We start from the raw sequence: 11,950 nt of genomic DNA on the forward strand, positions 1-11,950 counted from the left end.
GGAACATTTCCAAGAGGCCGTTTCGTATCCTATTGATTTTTATTTCACATCCTGACGACGGGAAAAAAAATAAAATAGAAGGAAGAGGCAGAGGCCGATACTGAAATGACCGAGTGGAGTCGCAGGGTTTTTTATTCTCTCTGTGCAGGGTAGTACCTCTATATGAGGAAGAGGGACAGTAGTAAACCAAGTTATGGGAGCGTACGTCCAATGGTTGTGTAGTAGTTGAAAAACCTGGGGAAAAAAAAAGTATCCAGCATCGTCACGAAACTATCCCGGGCGCTTTTTCTACTGCCTGGAAAAATTTATATACCTATATTATATATCATCTATATATAAACGTCAACGCTACTCAGCCCGCTCAACGACCAACGCCTCAATGACCCTTTTTTCCACCCCTCAAAACCCTCCCACCCCCTCGTCCGTGGGTTTTTTGTTTTCTTTCTCTTCTTTGGATTTTTTTCTCTATCATCATCCTCGAGAGGCGTCCTCAGAACCCTCAAAAACAATTGCCCGTAACCTCATATCACTTTTTCTAGTTTTTTTCTCTTCCTCTTTCCTCTTTCATTATTTTTTTGCTTATCTTTTCTCAGTCTCTCTCTCTCTTTCTCTCTCTCTGTCGCTCCCTGCGCCAAAAGTTGGGTTGGTTTAATACTCGGTAAAATCAAGAGAAAAAAAATAAAAAAGTAAAATTCTATTTACATGGGACAAAACTTTTGAACCTGGCAACACGTGCACCAAAATGGCATTATGAATTTTTAATTTTTTTTCTTGCTCCGTCGAATGCGAAATTCCTCGCTCAAAGAGAAATAATGAAAAAGAATTATGTACTATAGAAGTATTAAATTAAATAACTGTAAAGTTTAACAAAGTAAATGAATAATAAAACAATTTTAGATAAATAAACATGAAATGAAGATGAGACTAGACGGGGTTGAGATAATGATATTCACGGCGAGAGGATGAATTTTTTTTCCCCCATCATCAGTGGAAATTACTTGAGCTCGAGTTAGGGAAGTTGCATTAACACCCAATTCCCCCCCTTCAGTCTCCCACCGGTGGTGTCCAAACTACGTGGAGATTGTGTAAAGACTTGGATTTTAAAATGGGGCTCTAAACCACTAAAAGTCAAGCGCGATAAAATACAAAGTAAAATTATAGAAAATATTAATTGTACGGATTTAATACTCTAACCCTGCGACAAAAATGCGATGAAATAAAAATTTTTAACGTTAACATTCAACGTTACTTGAATTAAACCATAAAAAAATCGGTATGCTTTGACTGTTGACATAAGAAAAGTAATGAAAAAATAATAATGAACAAGTTTATCATGAGATTAAGCAATAGGGCTGTTACCAATGAAAAACAAAGATATTTAACATTACACATACAAAAATAGTAGAGTAAGAGACCCAAAATGCGTCGAAAATGGGGTGGTTAAATCGTGTCCTTAAATGTGGCTCTATATATCTATAAATACATGTAACATAATTAATTCATTAACCAAAGTGATGGGAAATCGAACGAAAAAAAAAAGCAATCGAACGAACAGCTCGGGCGCGTTGAATTACGAGTGAGCGAGAGAGGGAGAAAGAGGTAAAGTGAGAATGTGTAGGAAATAATTGACGAGAAAAACAACAACATACGGCTGCCGCATGCTCTTTTTCGTCACTAACTATCATTTCAAATTGAATTTGTCATATTTTTAATTAAGCCAATGGTAGAATAAATAAAAACATTGCCAGACTGACGAACTTCCAGATATCAACGAGGCATGGAGGTTTATTTGTGAAAGTATTTAAAAAAACGCTATAAAAAGTACATATAAAAAACAAATAAAAAGCAAAGACATAGAACTGAACTTGATGGAGACGAATCCACACAATAGAATCCATCGTGCAACGAGACAGCTTGAATGCATCAGGTTTTTGCGTTCCGATATGCTCCGCTTTGAAATATTTCATATAAAAATGAAAAAAAAAAAGTAATCTAGGCGCGCACGTACCAATTGATTGTCAGCATTTACAATAAAATGATGGGCGGTGGGCGGAGTGGAGGGGGAGGGGTGTACGGTTGTAATAAAAATGAATAACGAGAGGTAATTGCACCAATGAAACGTTTAATTAATTTTATTAATTGAATTCGGAAAGAGTAAAATGGCAAATCGAGGGGTCAGAAAAAGAGGGAAGAAAATTAAATTAATTATGTCAATATGGTATTCCCACAGCGCGTCGCTGGAAAAGTAGCCCGCAGGCCTAAATACGCTCTAATGGTTATTTATAGATAATGAAATAATAAATTGGTCGAATTGCGCAAAATGGCACAGCATAGGTTTTTTTATTGGAGTTCGTGTTGTTGTGTCTCAACCGTGGATCAGAAATAACAGTGTGAGAGGGGGCGGAAAATTGTGATGCTGGGACAGGAGCGGGGGGAGGGGGATGAAAATTAAATAATAATGGAAATATGAGGGAGGGGTTGTTACGGTTGATACACTGTGGGCAGCGACACTTCTGCGCACTCGGGGGAGACTCTCAATAACTGTTACGGGGCAATAAAAAAATCTTGAAACTTGAGGGAAAGTCACTTCTCCACATCTTGTTGAATACTATATTATCATGAATTGAATTGAATAGAATTCGTAAACAGTGACTGAGAAAAAAATATGACTGATGGAAATGTGGGTGGAGAATGTCTCATAACATTGAACTCTAAAATTTACTCAATATTGGGATGATTAAGCAAGCAACGAGATGTGACAAATAAACTTGTCGATCTTTCCGAATGACTTATCAATTGGTGTTCGCTCCTCCGATTATTATCAAGTGCACAGAGGTTGATCCTTTACGACCAAACACGAATAGACAATGTTAATGTACATGTGAGGCTGCAAAGAAGTGAATTTGCACAAATTCAAAGAGAAATGTAATGAAATTAAAAGAAAGAATGTAGCACACTCACGAACGAAACTTTTCCCAAGTGGAAATCATCTTGCAAATTATTACTATACAATAAATATACTACGCCATACTGCATTTACGTGAAAGAAAAAAATATTAAATACTACTGTTTCATAGTAGACATGTATATTGTATGAAAAAAAACGACAAAAATACTTACTGCTTGTATATAGATATACAGAATATAAATAAATATAAATACTATATCAGTAATTATAAACGATAATAAATGAGAGGATAACAGTGATGATGAGATTATATCGTAATAAAGAATAATGTACCAATGAATTGAAGTCTTAAAACGACTCTTTATTCAAAAAATTCCTAATTAGTGAGTAATTTGGCACTAAAAGTACGAATTTTATAATGAAAAATGCAGAAATCATTGGAATGAAACTTATAATTTGCTTAATTTCATGTTTTGAAGGCTCCAGCATGCGCAGCTTTGGCGATGAATGTCTTCAGAGTTGCCTCATCCAATTTACCAAAGTGGGCTGTTTGGGTAACTGCAGTCATGTGATTCAATGCGAATTTAAAGCAAAAGTCTTCCAGTTCCTGAAAATCAAGTTTCATTTAATTTGCATAATTTAATCCCATGTATTGTACATCCCGACATTTATCATTTCTACCCACTTGAGCATTGTATTCAATAGCCGTCTTGTAAAGAAATGCCACATTGTTCACGGTGATGCCTCTTTTGATCATTTGGACGCATTTACGTTTCAGTTGAGTCTCAAAATAGGCGTTTGCCAGGTAGAGTAATTCTGTATAAAATTTCAAGCAATTGCTAACAGCAGACTCATATAATTTTGCTTGAAAATTTTTTTCTGACATACCGAGTGCGTTCTCTGGTGGTAAATCCACTTCGTCGGTGTAGAGATAACGTAGGAACGATTTGTAGACATCATGGGAAAATTCATCGTGCTCAATTACCCTAGAAAGTATTTTATGCTCTATCGGTCGGTATTTAATGTCAATGAAGGAGAAAAAACTATTTACTTAATACCAAATGATTAATTACTGAAGTATGTACTGTTTAGGGTGTACTTACATACTAAATACTTCAATATTTAGTCATTAATTCACCAATTCAATTCGACTATCATAAAATCTTCTCAGATTACTTACGATTGATTATTCTCAGTCCAATGCTCCTGAAACATGGACCTAAAATACTGACACCGTATTTTCAGCACAGATTTATGTACGTGAATAGGTTTTCCTTGTACTTGTATCGTGAGATCGCTAGTTGCCTGTGAGAAATTCATTATAGAAGAGAAATAAATGGTTGAGCATATGCATGACAAGGCAAAGAAAATATTTATCTTGAATATTCTCCGACCCCACTGGAGGCATTTAACCCTCTAGTGCTCCCTCACACGAGGGCAAAAGGGGAGAAAAACAAGTGCAGCTTATCATTTTATTTCAATTAGCCTCAAGAATTATGCAAATGAGAAATACTAACTGGATCGTCAAATGCTTGTCTCAAGCAGTCTAAAATACTCATCTCGTCTTGAGCATAGAGAACAAGGGGCTCGTGCATTACAGGAGGAGTTGAGTAGCACGCCAGTACATCGTGCAAATAGAGGAGTGGAGTTGCAGTGGGTGTCGTCACACTCTGACCCCGACATTGTCCCCACATAAAGACTTTACCACCTTCAGCGAGTGCAGCACTTATGTGATTCGAGTGTACTGCTGCTATGTCAGAGACTCTTCCCATCGCTGCCACTGATAACTAGATTCAAAATAATATTTTAGACTGAGGGAGCTGCAGTGAAAATTCGTCGGACTATGTCATCTTTCACCATAATTTATGCTCATACAGAAGTGCACAACAAATTTATGATGACTCTAAAATTGGATTTTCTCTGTTTTAATTGTGTTGCGCTTACTTTCACTGGCTGGCAGACATTGGACTTGGTCCCCAGACCCAACTGTCCATAACCATTGCCTCCCCATACGTAGAGATCCCCCTCATCACTTAACGCCATTGTGTGGCCATATGAACAAACAACTTTATCTGGAATTCATGATGACGACAATTATAGTCATAGAATTGGCAGGTGAAAATGGTAACAGAATGGTCCATTCGATTGAGCGAGAGAATTGAAATGATTGAGTATTGAATGAAGATTTAGAGGAGAATGTACCTATAACTACACCGGTGAGCCCACCAACTTTATGTGGACTCAGCTGGTTGACGTATGTGCCAATACCGAGTTGTCCTACACTGTTATTCCCCCAGGCGTAAACTTCACCGTTACTTGTCAATGCCATACTCGAAGTCTGACCACAGGCAATCTGCACTATTTTCTTGCCTGTTAAACTCGAGTTTATCTTTCTGGGAGTGTTTTGATTCGTGCTTATACCACTACCTACTTGACCGCATGTATTTTGACCCCACCCATATACCTGTGGAATAAATAAAACAATAATAAGTCAACATGTGTAATTTAATTTTCTCCGAACGCGATTATTTGTAGACAGTTTGTTAAGCCCTCATTTTTTAGAATTTCTACTATGCATTTATACCCACTTCTCCATCCTCTGTGAGTGCAAGAGAGTGATGACTTCCACATGCTACCGATATAATCGGCTTGTCGTCAAAGTTGCAGGCAACTTTGGTGGGAGTTGAGCCCTGGTTTGATGATCCATTACCAAGTTCGCAGTAACCATTGTGTCCCCAAGAATAGACCTCCCCCTTGACAGTGAGGGCAAGTACATGGGGTCCAATTCCGAAGGCAAATGACTTGATTCCCTTTTGAAACAATGCCTCGACTTTCACTGGGTACAGAGTGCTGTGCCCATCCCCTGTCCCCAGGCAACCTGATGCATTACTACCAAGACCGTATACTGCATCGTCTTTGGTCACCATGAGTGCTTCATTTCCTAATCCTGAGATAACATAATCCAATCAAATAAATGCTATGGTCAACTTTGTTTCTTTTTGTCCTCTTCATTATAAAATAATTAATAGATAAAAAATATTGGTGGGATTAAAAACCGAAGGAGTAAATACAAAAGTCAACATTCTCCATTCAAGCTCCAATCACTATTCCAAACCAAAAAGGGTTATTCGAGCAGTGATTACTAAAGCAAATAAATCCTAAAACAAAGAATTATTAGTAACTCACCAAATATTAAAATAGTACTGAGTTCTTTTGCAAAATCCTTTCTCAGTAGACTCAAAATGGGCCAGTTCTTCAAATCGGAGCGACTCATCCTTTCTAATATATCCTCATTATTCGCTCAATTCACCCTGTGCACCATCCCTCCGAATCTCCCAACCCCCGTAAAAAATCCCCAGTGTACCTGTCACAGGAACAATAAACGACCCCTACAAATTCTCACGTCTTCCTTTACTCCACTGTCAAATATAATCAGCTGACGTTTCAATTCGTATATTTATAGATGGAGTAGAGCCATTTTTTCCCTTTTTTTTCCTCTCTAATAAGGTGCACTGTAGCGCTTGACTATTCTGGTGGTGATTATTGGAACAACAGGGGTGAGGTGACGGTAGAAATACAAATCGATAGATTGTCGAGTTATTTTGTTCAGTTAATTGCTACAAGGGTCTCAAGTTATTCATCATAAATTCAACAAACAATAAATAATACGTTTATAACAACATTGTTAGTCTTCGAAGTGATATTACTCGCTGTTCTGACATAACCAAACATTTTTGCAGTCGCCCGTAGGATGCTTGATGGCGCTGTTGTTCGGTACAACGAGAGAGACAGAGAGAGAATAAAAAGAGAGAGAGTACACGCGCTAGCATTGAGGGCGTACTGATCTAAAAAAGCGTCTGGCAACACTGGTTTTGCTAACCATTACAAGCTCTAACCTCGAAAAACTTGAAGGGGGTCCCTTCCAGCCAGAGATATCAAGCAAAAGCCAGCAAAGTAGCTCGAGCAGTAGATGTGGCACCTGGCCCCCTAGCCATAGGGGTACAACCAGACCACCAACAGAAGCAACATCCAGAGTATTCAGCTGTTATTAAGAGCTTTAATTATTTATTTTCAAAAACGAGTACATCGTAAGGGGATTTTTTGTTGATTATAACGTGGGTATAATCCAGTGAACCCAACCTGATTTCAATAGAGAGTACAATCAAGATATTAATCCCACAAAGATGACCATTATTGTGTTTCTCATCGACACATCGGCCTCTATGAATCAGAGAGCAGATTTGGGTGGACGACCCACGCTTCTTGACGTTGCTAAAAAGGCGGTCGAGACATTTGTCAAAGTATATTATTGTTCATGATTTTTTTATTGAATTTATCGACATTTATCTTTAGCGTAGTGAAATACATATAATGGATTGAATTTCTATTGCAGGTCAGGCAGAGGTCTCCTGAAAGCAGGGGCGACAGATACATGTTGCTGACATTCGAAGAACCGCCTCAAAATATTAAAGTGAGAGTTTATTGCTATACAAGTCGATTTAAGGGGAATAATCATGAGTAACGAAAGGGCGAAGCAAACTCAGTTTTTCTTACCATTCATATCTGAGTACCGAGTGATATGATTTCGATGAGTCTGATATCATTTTCAAGAGCTCGAGCAGACCTTAAAAATGAAATTAAACCCGTGGAATTTCACTCAACCAATACCGAGCTTTTGAGAATCAAAAGTATTCTTGCTACCTGTTGATGTTTATTATTGTCCTGTATAATTTTGTCTTTTAGGCTGGATGGAAGGAGAACCTGGCGACCTTCATGAATGAACTGAAAAATCTCCAATGTGTGGGCTTAACAAGTCTTTGTGCAGCCCTGAAACACGCCCTGGACGTATTGAATATTAACAGAATGCAGACTGGCATTGATACTTATGGCCAGGGCAGATGTCCCTTTTTTCTGGAGCCCTCAGTCATCGTTCTGATCACAGATGGTGGAAAGTATACAACGTCAAATGGTGTCCAACAAGACGTACGTCAATCCCATGATTCCAAGCCGACAATATTTAAACATTAATTCATTGATTCTTATTTTTTAGTTCACTCTACCCATGCACCCACCAATAGTGGGCTCAGAACTGACCAAAGAGCCTTTTAGGTGGGATCAGCGTGTATTCTCCCTAGTGTTGAGGCTATCAGGGACGCCAGCAGTTGACAGAGACACCGGCCTCGTCGCCAGTGACACATCTCCGATCGATGCTATGTGTGAAATAACTGGAGGTAATAAAATTAATTCCAGTTCACTCAATTTTCCATTCTATAAAGCGAAATGAATAAATATTTTACTCAGTGGACTGCTGGGATGAACATTGTTATGTGGAGATACCATTTTTTTTTATTTGAGAATACAACGAATTCCACTTGATTGGGATTCATGGAGTTCTGTTGGATTTTGGCTGATGAAAATTAGACGAAAAATTACGGACTAATTTGATTCATCGGAAGAGTGAAATATTCCGCAGAGGTTCGAATGCAGTCAGAATTCTTACCAATATTTCACAACATCAAAAATCCCTTTGCCATAAATTCTATGATAAAATTGCAAGTGTACTGTGCTATATGAATATTCTCACTTCCCGTAATGAAAACTGGTTTCTTTATCGTCGGACAAAAAACTGGCGAATCCCATAATAACGACTATTTTCTTCCAGGCCGTTCCTACTGCATAACATCCCACAGGATGATGATGCAGTGCATAGACTCTCTGGTGCAGAAAGTTCAATCAGGAGTAGTGATAAATTTCGAAAAAATCGGACCAGATCCGCCTCCTTTACCAAACGAACTACCAACCACCAGTCAACAAATTCCTCCGAATCCCCTCCCCCAGGCGCAACCTCCAGTCCAGCCAGAAGACGAGGATAATGATGATGAGAACTCGTCAATGGCAGCTAATGGTGGAAAGTCCCCATATCTACCCCAGCCACCAGCTGCTGGTAACACAGCCTGGCATTCGTGCAGAAGACTGATCTACGTTCCAAGATCAGCGCAAAAGGGCTTTGCCGTTGGATTTTGGCCGATTCCCGAGAGCTTCTGGCCTGACTTGAGTGCTAGTACACTGCCTCCAAGAACAGCTCATCCCCTCGTCAAATTTACATGCACGAGCCAAGAGCCAATGGTGATAGAGAATCTGCCATTCGATAAATACGAACTAGAACCGAGTCCATTAACCCAGTACATTTTGGCTCGAAAACAGCCGACAACCTGTTGGCAGGTCTTCGTTGCAAATTCTTATAAAACAAGTGATGTTGGACATCCCTTTGGCTACTTGAAAGCCAGCACAAACCTCACCTGCGTGAACCTCTTCGTAATGCCTTACAACTATCCAGTTCTCTTGCCACTCCTCGAGGAGCTCTTTAAGGTCCACAGGTTGAAGCCTACCAATGAATGGAGAACACAATTTCAAAATTATATGAGAACAATGCCCACGTACTACGCAGCCTCACTACGGCGCGCTTTAACGAGAATGGGAGCCCCAACTCCCCTGGCCCAAACTCTAATTCCAGACAATATGGATACTTCGTTATCATACAGTGTTTTGAATCACTTGAAGAGGCTGAAGAATCAGGCGAAAATTGAATTTGATAGATTATGCAATGAAGTAATATCTAAACAAGTTGCTAACGCCAACGCCAATAAAATTCTGGTGAATGGATCGTCTTCACAGGTATCTGAAGGTGTTCGAGTGCAATCAAGAACTGCTCTGAAGAAGGAAATGATTTCTCATCCACTTCTCCAGGAGAGATTCGTCGGTCTCAGGGATCAGTTGAATGAATTTGGCGGCTTTGCCGTACGTGTTGTTAGGAGTCAGCAGCAGAAAAGTGCACACAGTTACAGAAATGCCTTCGATGTACCAAGAAAGAGTCTGCTAGATCAGGTCGTGAGGATGAGAGCCAACTTTCTACAGCCGGGTTTGTTACATACTAAATTACTGGACGATGATTACGTGCATTCCATGCCTGTGGCACAGATGGGAAATTATCAGGAGTATCTCAAACGTATGACACCACCGTTGAGGGAAATTGAGAGTGTGCCGGTGCGTCAGCACATGTTTGGTAATCCCTTCAAAATTGATAAAAGAATGATGGTGGATGAGGCGGACATTGATATGGTAGGGGCAACATCTTCGTCAAGTGCTAATTCAAATAACGCCAATTCATCGGTGGTTTTGCCCCCGACATCACCTATGTCACCGACAAATTCCATTCCCAATTCTGGGGGTTTGACAGGTATTACGATAAAAGGCAGCTTGAAGCGTTCTTTAGACAATAATGGTGGTAATGGAAGTGTCAGCCCGATCGTATCGAGACCACCCAGTAAAAGAAAGCCTGGACCAATACCCAGAGAAGTTGTTGTAAGAAGACCGAGTTATTCGTCACCAGTTAACAAGTCACCCGCGGTGTCACCGGTTCCCTGGTCCCAAGAGCCCAAAAGTCCTACTGGGCCACCCCCTGAGGCGGTGACAGCTCCTTCGTCGTCGAATGTTCTTGCTCCTGTTCCTGTGAGCAGTATCAATGCTGGAAATTCTGATACCATTGCCAACAATTCTACATCCACGGTTCCTGATAAATTGACTAATGGACTTACACCAGCTGTTGATATCACAGAATCACTGGAGAATCATTCTGTACCAACTAGCAATAATGTCAAGGGTGTTAAGCAGAAGAGTCTTTGTGAAAATGCAGAACCCAAGGTGGAATGCAGTGAGAGCAATGCTCCCGAGGGACACAATAGTGTTAATTCTATTGACAAGAAGGATGAACGTATCACGAATCATGTGGAGGAGGGAAAAATTGTCAAGGGAGAGAGATCACTGTCCAAGAAGGAGTTGGAGGAGATCAGGAAACATAATTTGTCAATTAGAGAGCTTGTGCATAAGGAAGTTAGGAAAAGAGGAACGAGTAAGTTTCATTCATTAAGAAATAATAAGAGAAAAAGAGTGAAGAAGTAACATTTTTTTATTGATAATATTTATTGTTTTTATTATTTTTCAAGGAGTTTATAATCAATATGAAATTTTTGTGTTTTTTTGTTGTAGATTATAAAACGCTATTTTCGCACATGCAACAAATAAAAGGGACCCTCGATATTCGAGTTGCTTTTGTTCGTGAGATAGTCAAAGAATCGTTGAGATTCAAACGCCGTAATTTGGCTAAATTGTTGGAGGATTACTTGAGCACGGTCCAGCGGGACGGAATAGGAACGAATTTGGATGTTTCATAGTTAAACCATTATGATATTTTTTTTCTTCACTTTTTTTGTTATACAAAAGTTTTTTAATATAAAATGATGATCAATTTGTATATACACTCAGTAACATGGAATTTTTTTTAGTGAATTTAATGAGTGAAATGAGAAGAGAATTGTTCAGGGAGTCTCGGGATTCTATAATAAATTTAAAGGTTAATTACGTTGAGTTATTTTGACTGTTGATTATGTAAACATTATTGTCTTGCATGAGTGGCTCCTTTCTACAACTCTCTTTCTTCTCCCATTTTTATTTCATTTTTTTTTCAATTTATTCTTGTACTCGACAACATACATTATCATTTATGTTGTGCAGTATGTTTCCTTTTTTTTTGGTTTGACTATTGGGAGCTGAGTCGTCTCTGTACGCTTAAACATAAAGACTTTGCACCAAGATAAAATGAAGAATTTTTATCAACAGTTGATTAATGACACCAAGTGCGATTTTTATTAATGAAGAAAAAAAATAATGAAAGATTAATCGATTTAATAAGTAAATGAATTGTAGTTATTTTATGATTAAATTGTGTAACTTTGTTATCACAATTTGTACATAATTTACACTGATAAAGAGGAAAATTATTCAACGAGAGTATGATTATTGTTTTGTAAATACATACAATTGTATATAAAAGATAGTGTTGTGAGAAAATATAATTTTTTTCTTATCAATGGGTTTTGGATTCTTTTACATCAGCTTCCCAAAAGTGTTATCAGCATTCTCAGAATTTGAGTCGCCACGATTTACGTTTCCGGATAAAAGATTACAACAGAAAAATTAAAAAAT

General features: G+C 38.6%; 2 protein-coding genes across 3 annotated transcripts; one reads left to right on the plus strand and one right to left on the minus strand.

Annotated features, from left to right (window-relative positions):
- Positions 1-3,238: 3,238 nt before the first annotated feature.
- LOC135163718 (RCC1 and BTB domain-containing protein 1-like) lies at positions 3,239-6,656 on the minus strand. Of its 2 annotated transcripts, XM_064123445.1 has the most exons (9): positions 6,095-6,656; positions 5,497-5,855; positions 5,111-5,372; positions 4,853-4,980; positions 4,426-4,695; positions 4,089-4,213; positions 3,797-3,894; positions 3,594-3,724; positions 3,239-3,515 (listed from the first exon to the last, which is right to left on the minus strand). In XM_064123445.1, the coding sequence occupies exons 1-9, from the start codon at positions 6,180-6,182 to the stop codon at positions 3,375-3,377; spliced, it is 1,602 nt and encodes a 533-aa protein (XP_063979515.1). In that variant the 5' UTR covers positions 6,183-6,656; the 3' UTR covers positions 3,239-3,374. The 2 variants fall into 2 exon arrangements, with proteins under 2 accessions (XP_063979515.1, XP_063979516.1); XM_064123446.1 differs by lacking the exon at positions 3,239-3,515 and having other exon boundaries at positions 3,609-3,747.
- Ints6 (Integrator 6) lies at positions 6,439-11,755 on the plus strand. Its single transcript, XM_064123404.1, has 7 exons — positions 6,439-6,465; positions 6,649-7,209; positions 7,302-7,379; positions 7,652-7,891; positions 7,959-8,139; positions 8,571-10,817; positions 10,955-11,755. Exons 2-7 carry the CDS (start codon positions 7,093-7,095, stop codon positions 11,137-11,139), a joined length of 3,048 nt encoding a protein of 1,015 aa, XP_063979474.1. The 5' UTR covers positions 6,439-6,465; positions 6,649-7,092; the 3' UTR covers positions 11,140-11,755.
- The last annotated feature ends 195 nt before the right edge of the window (positions 11,756-11,950 follow it).

This window comes from Diachasmimorpha longicaudata, chromosome 6, assembly GCF_034640455.1.
Source record: "Diachasmimorpha longicaudata isolate KC_UGA_2023 chromosome 6, iyDiaLong2, whole genome shotgun sequence".
Lineage (NCBI taxonomy): Eukaryota > Metazoa > Arthropoda > Insecta > Hymenoptera > Braconidae > Diachasmimorpha > Diachasmimorpha longicaudata.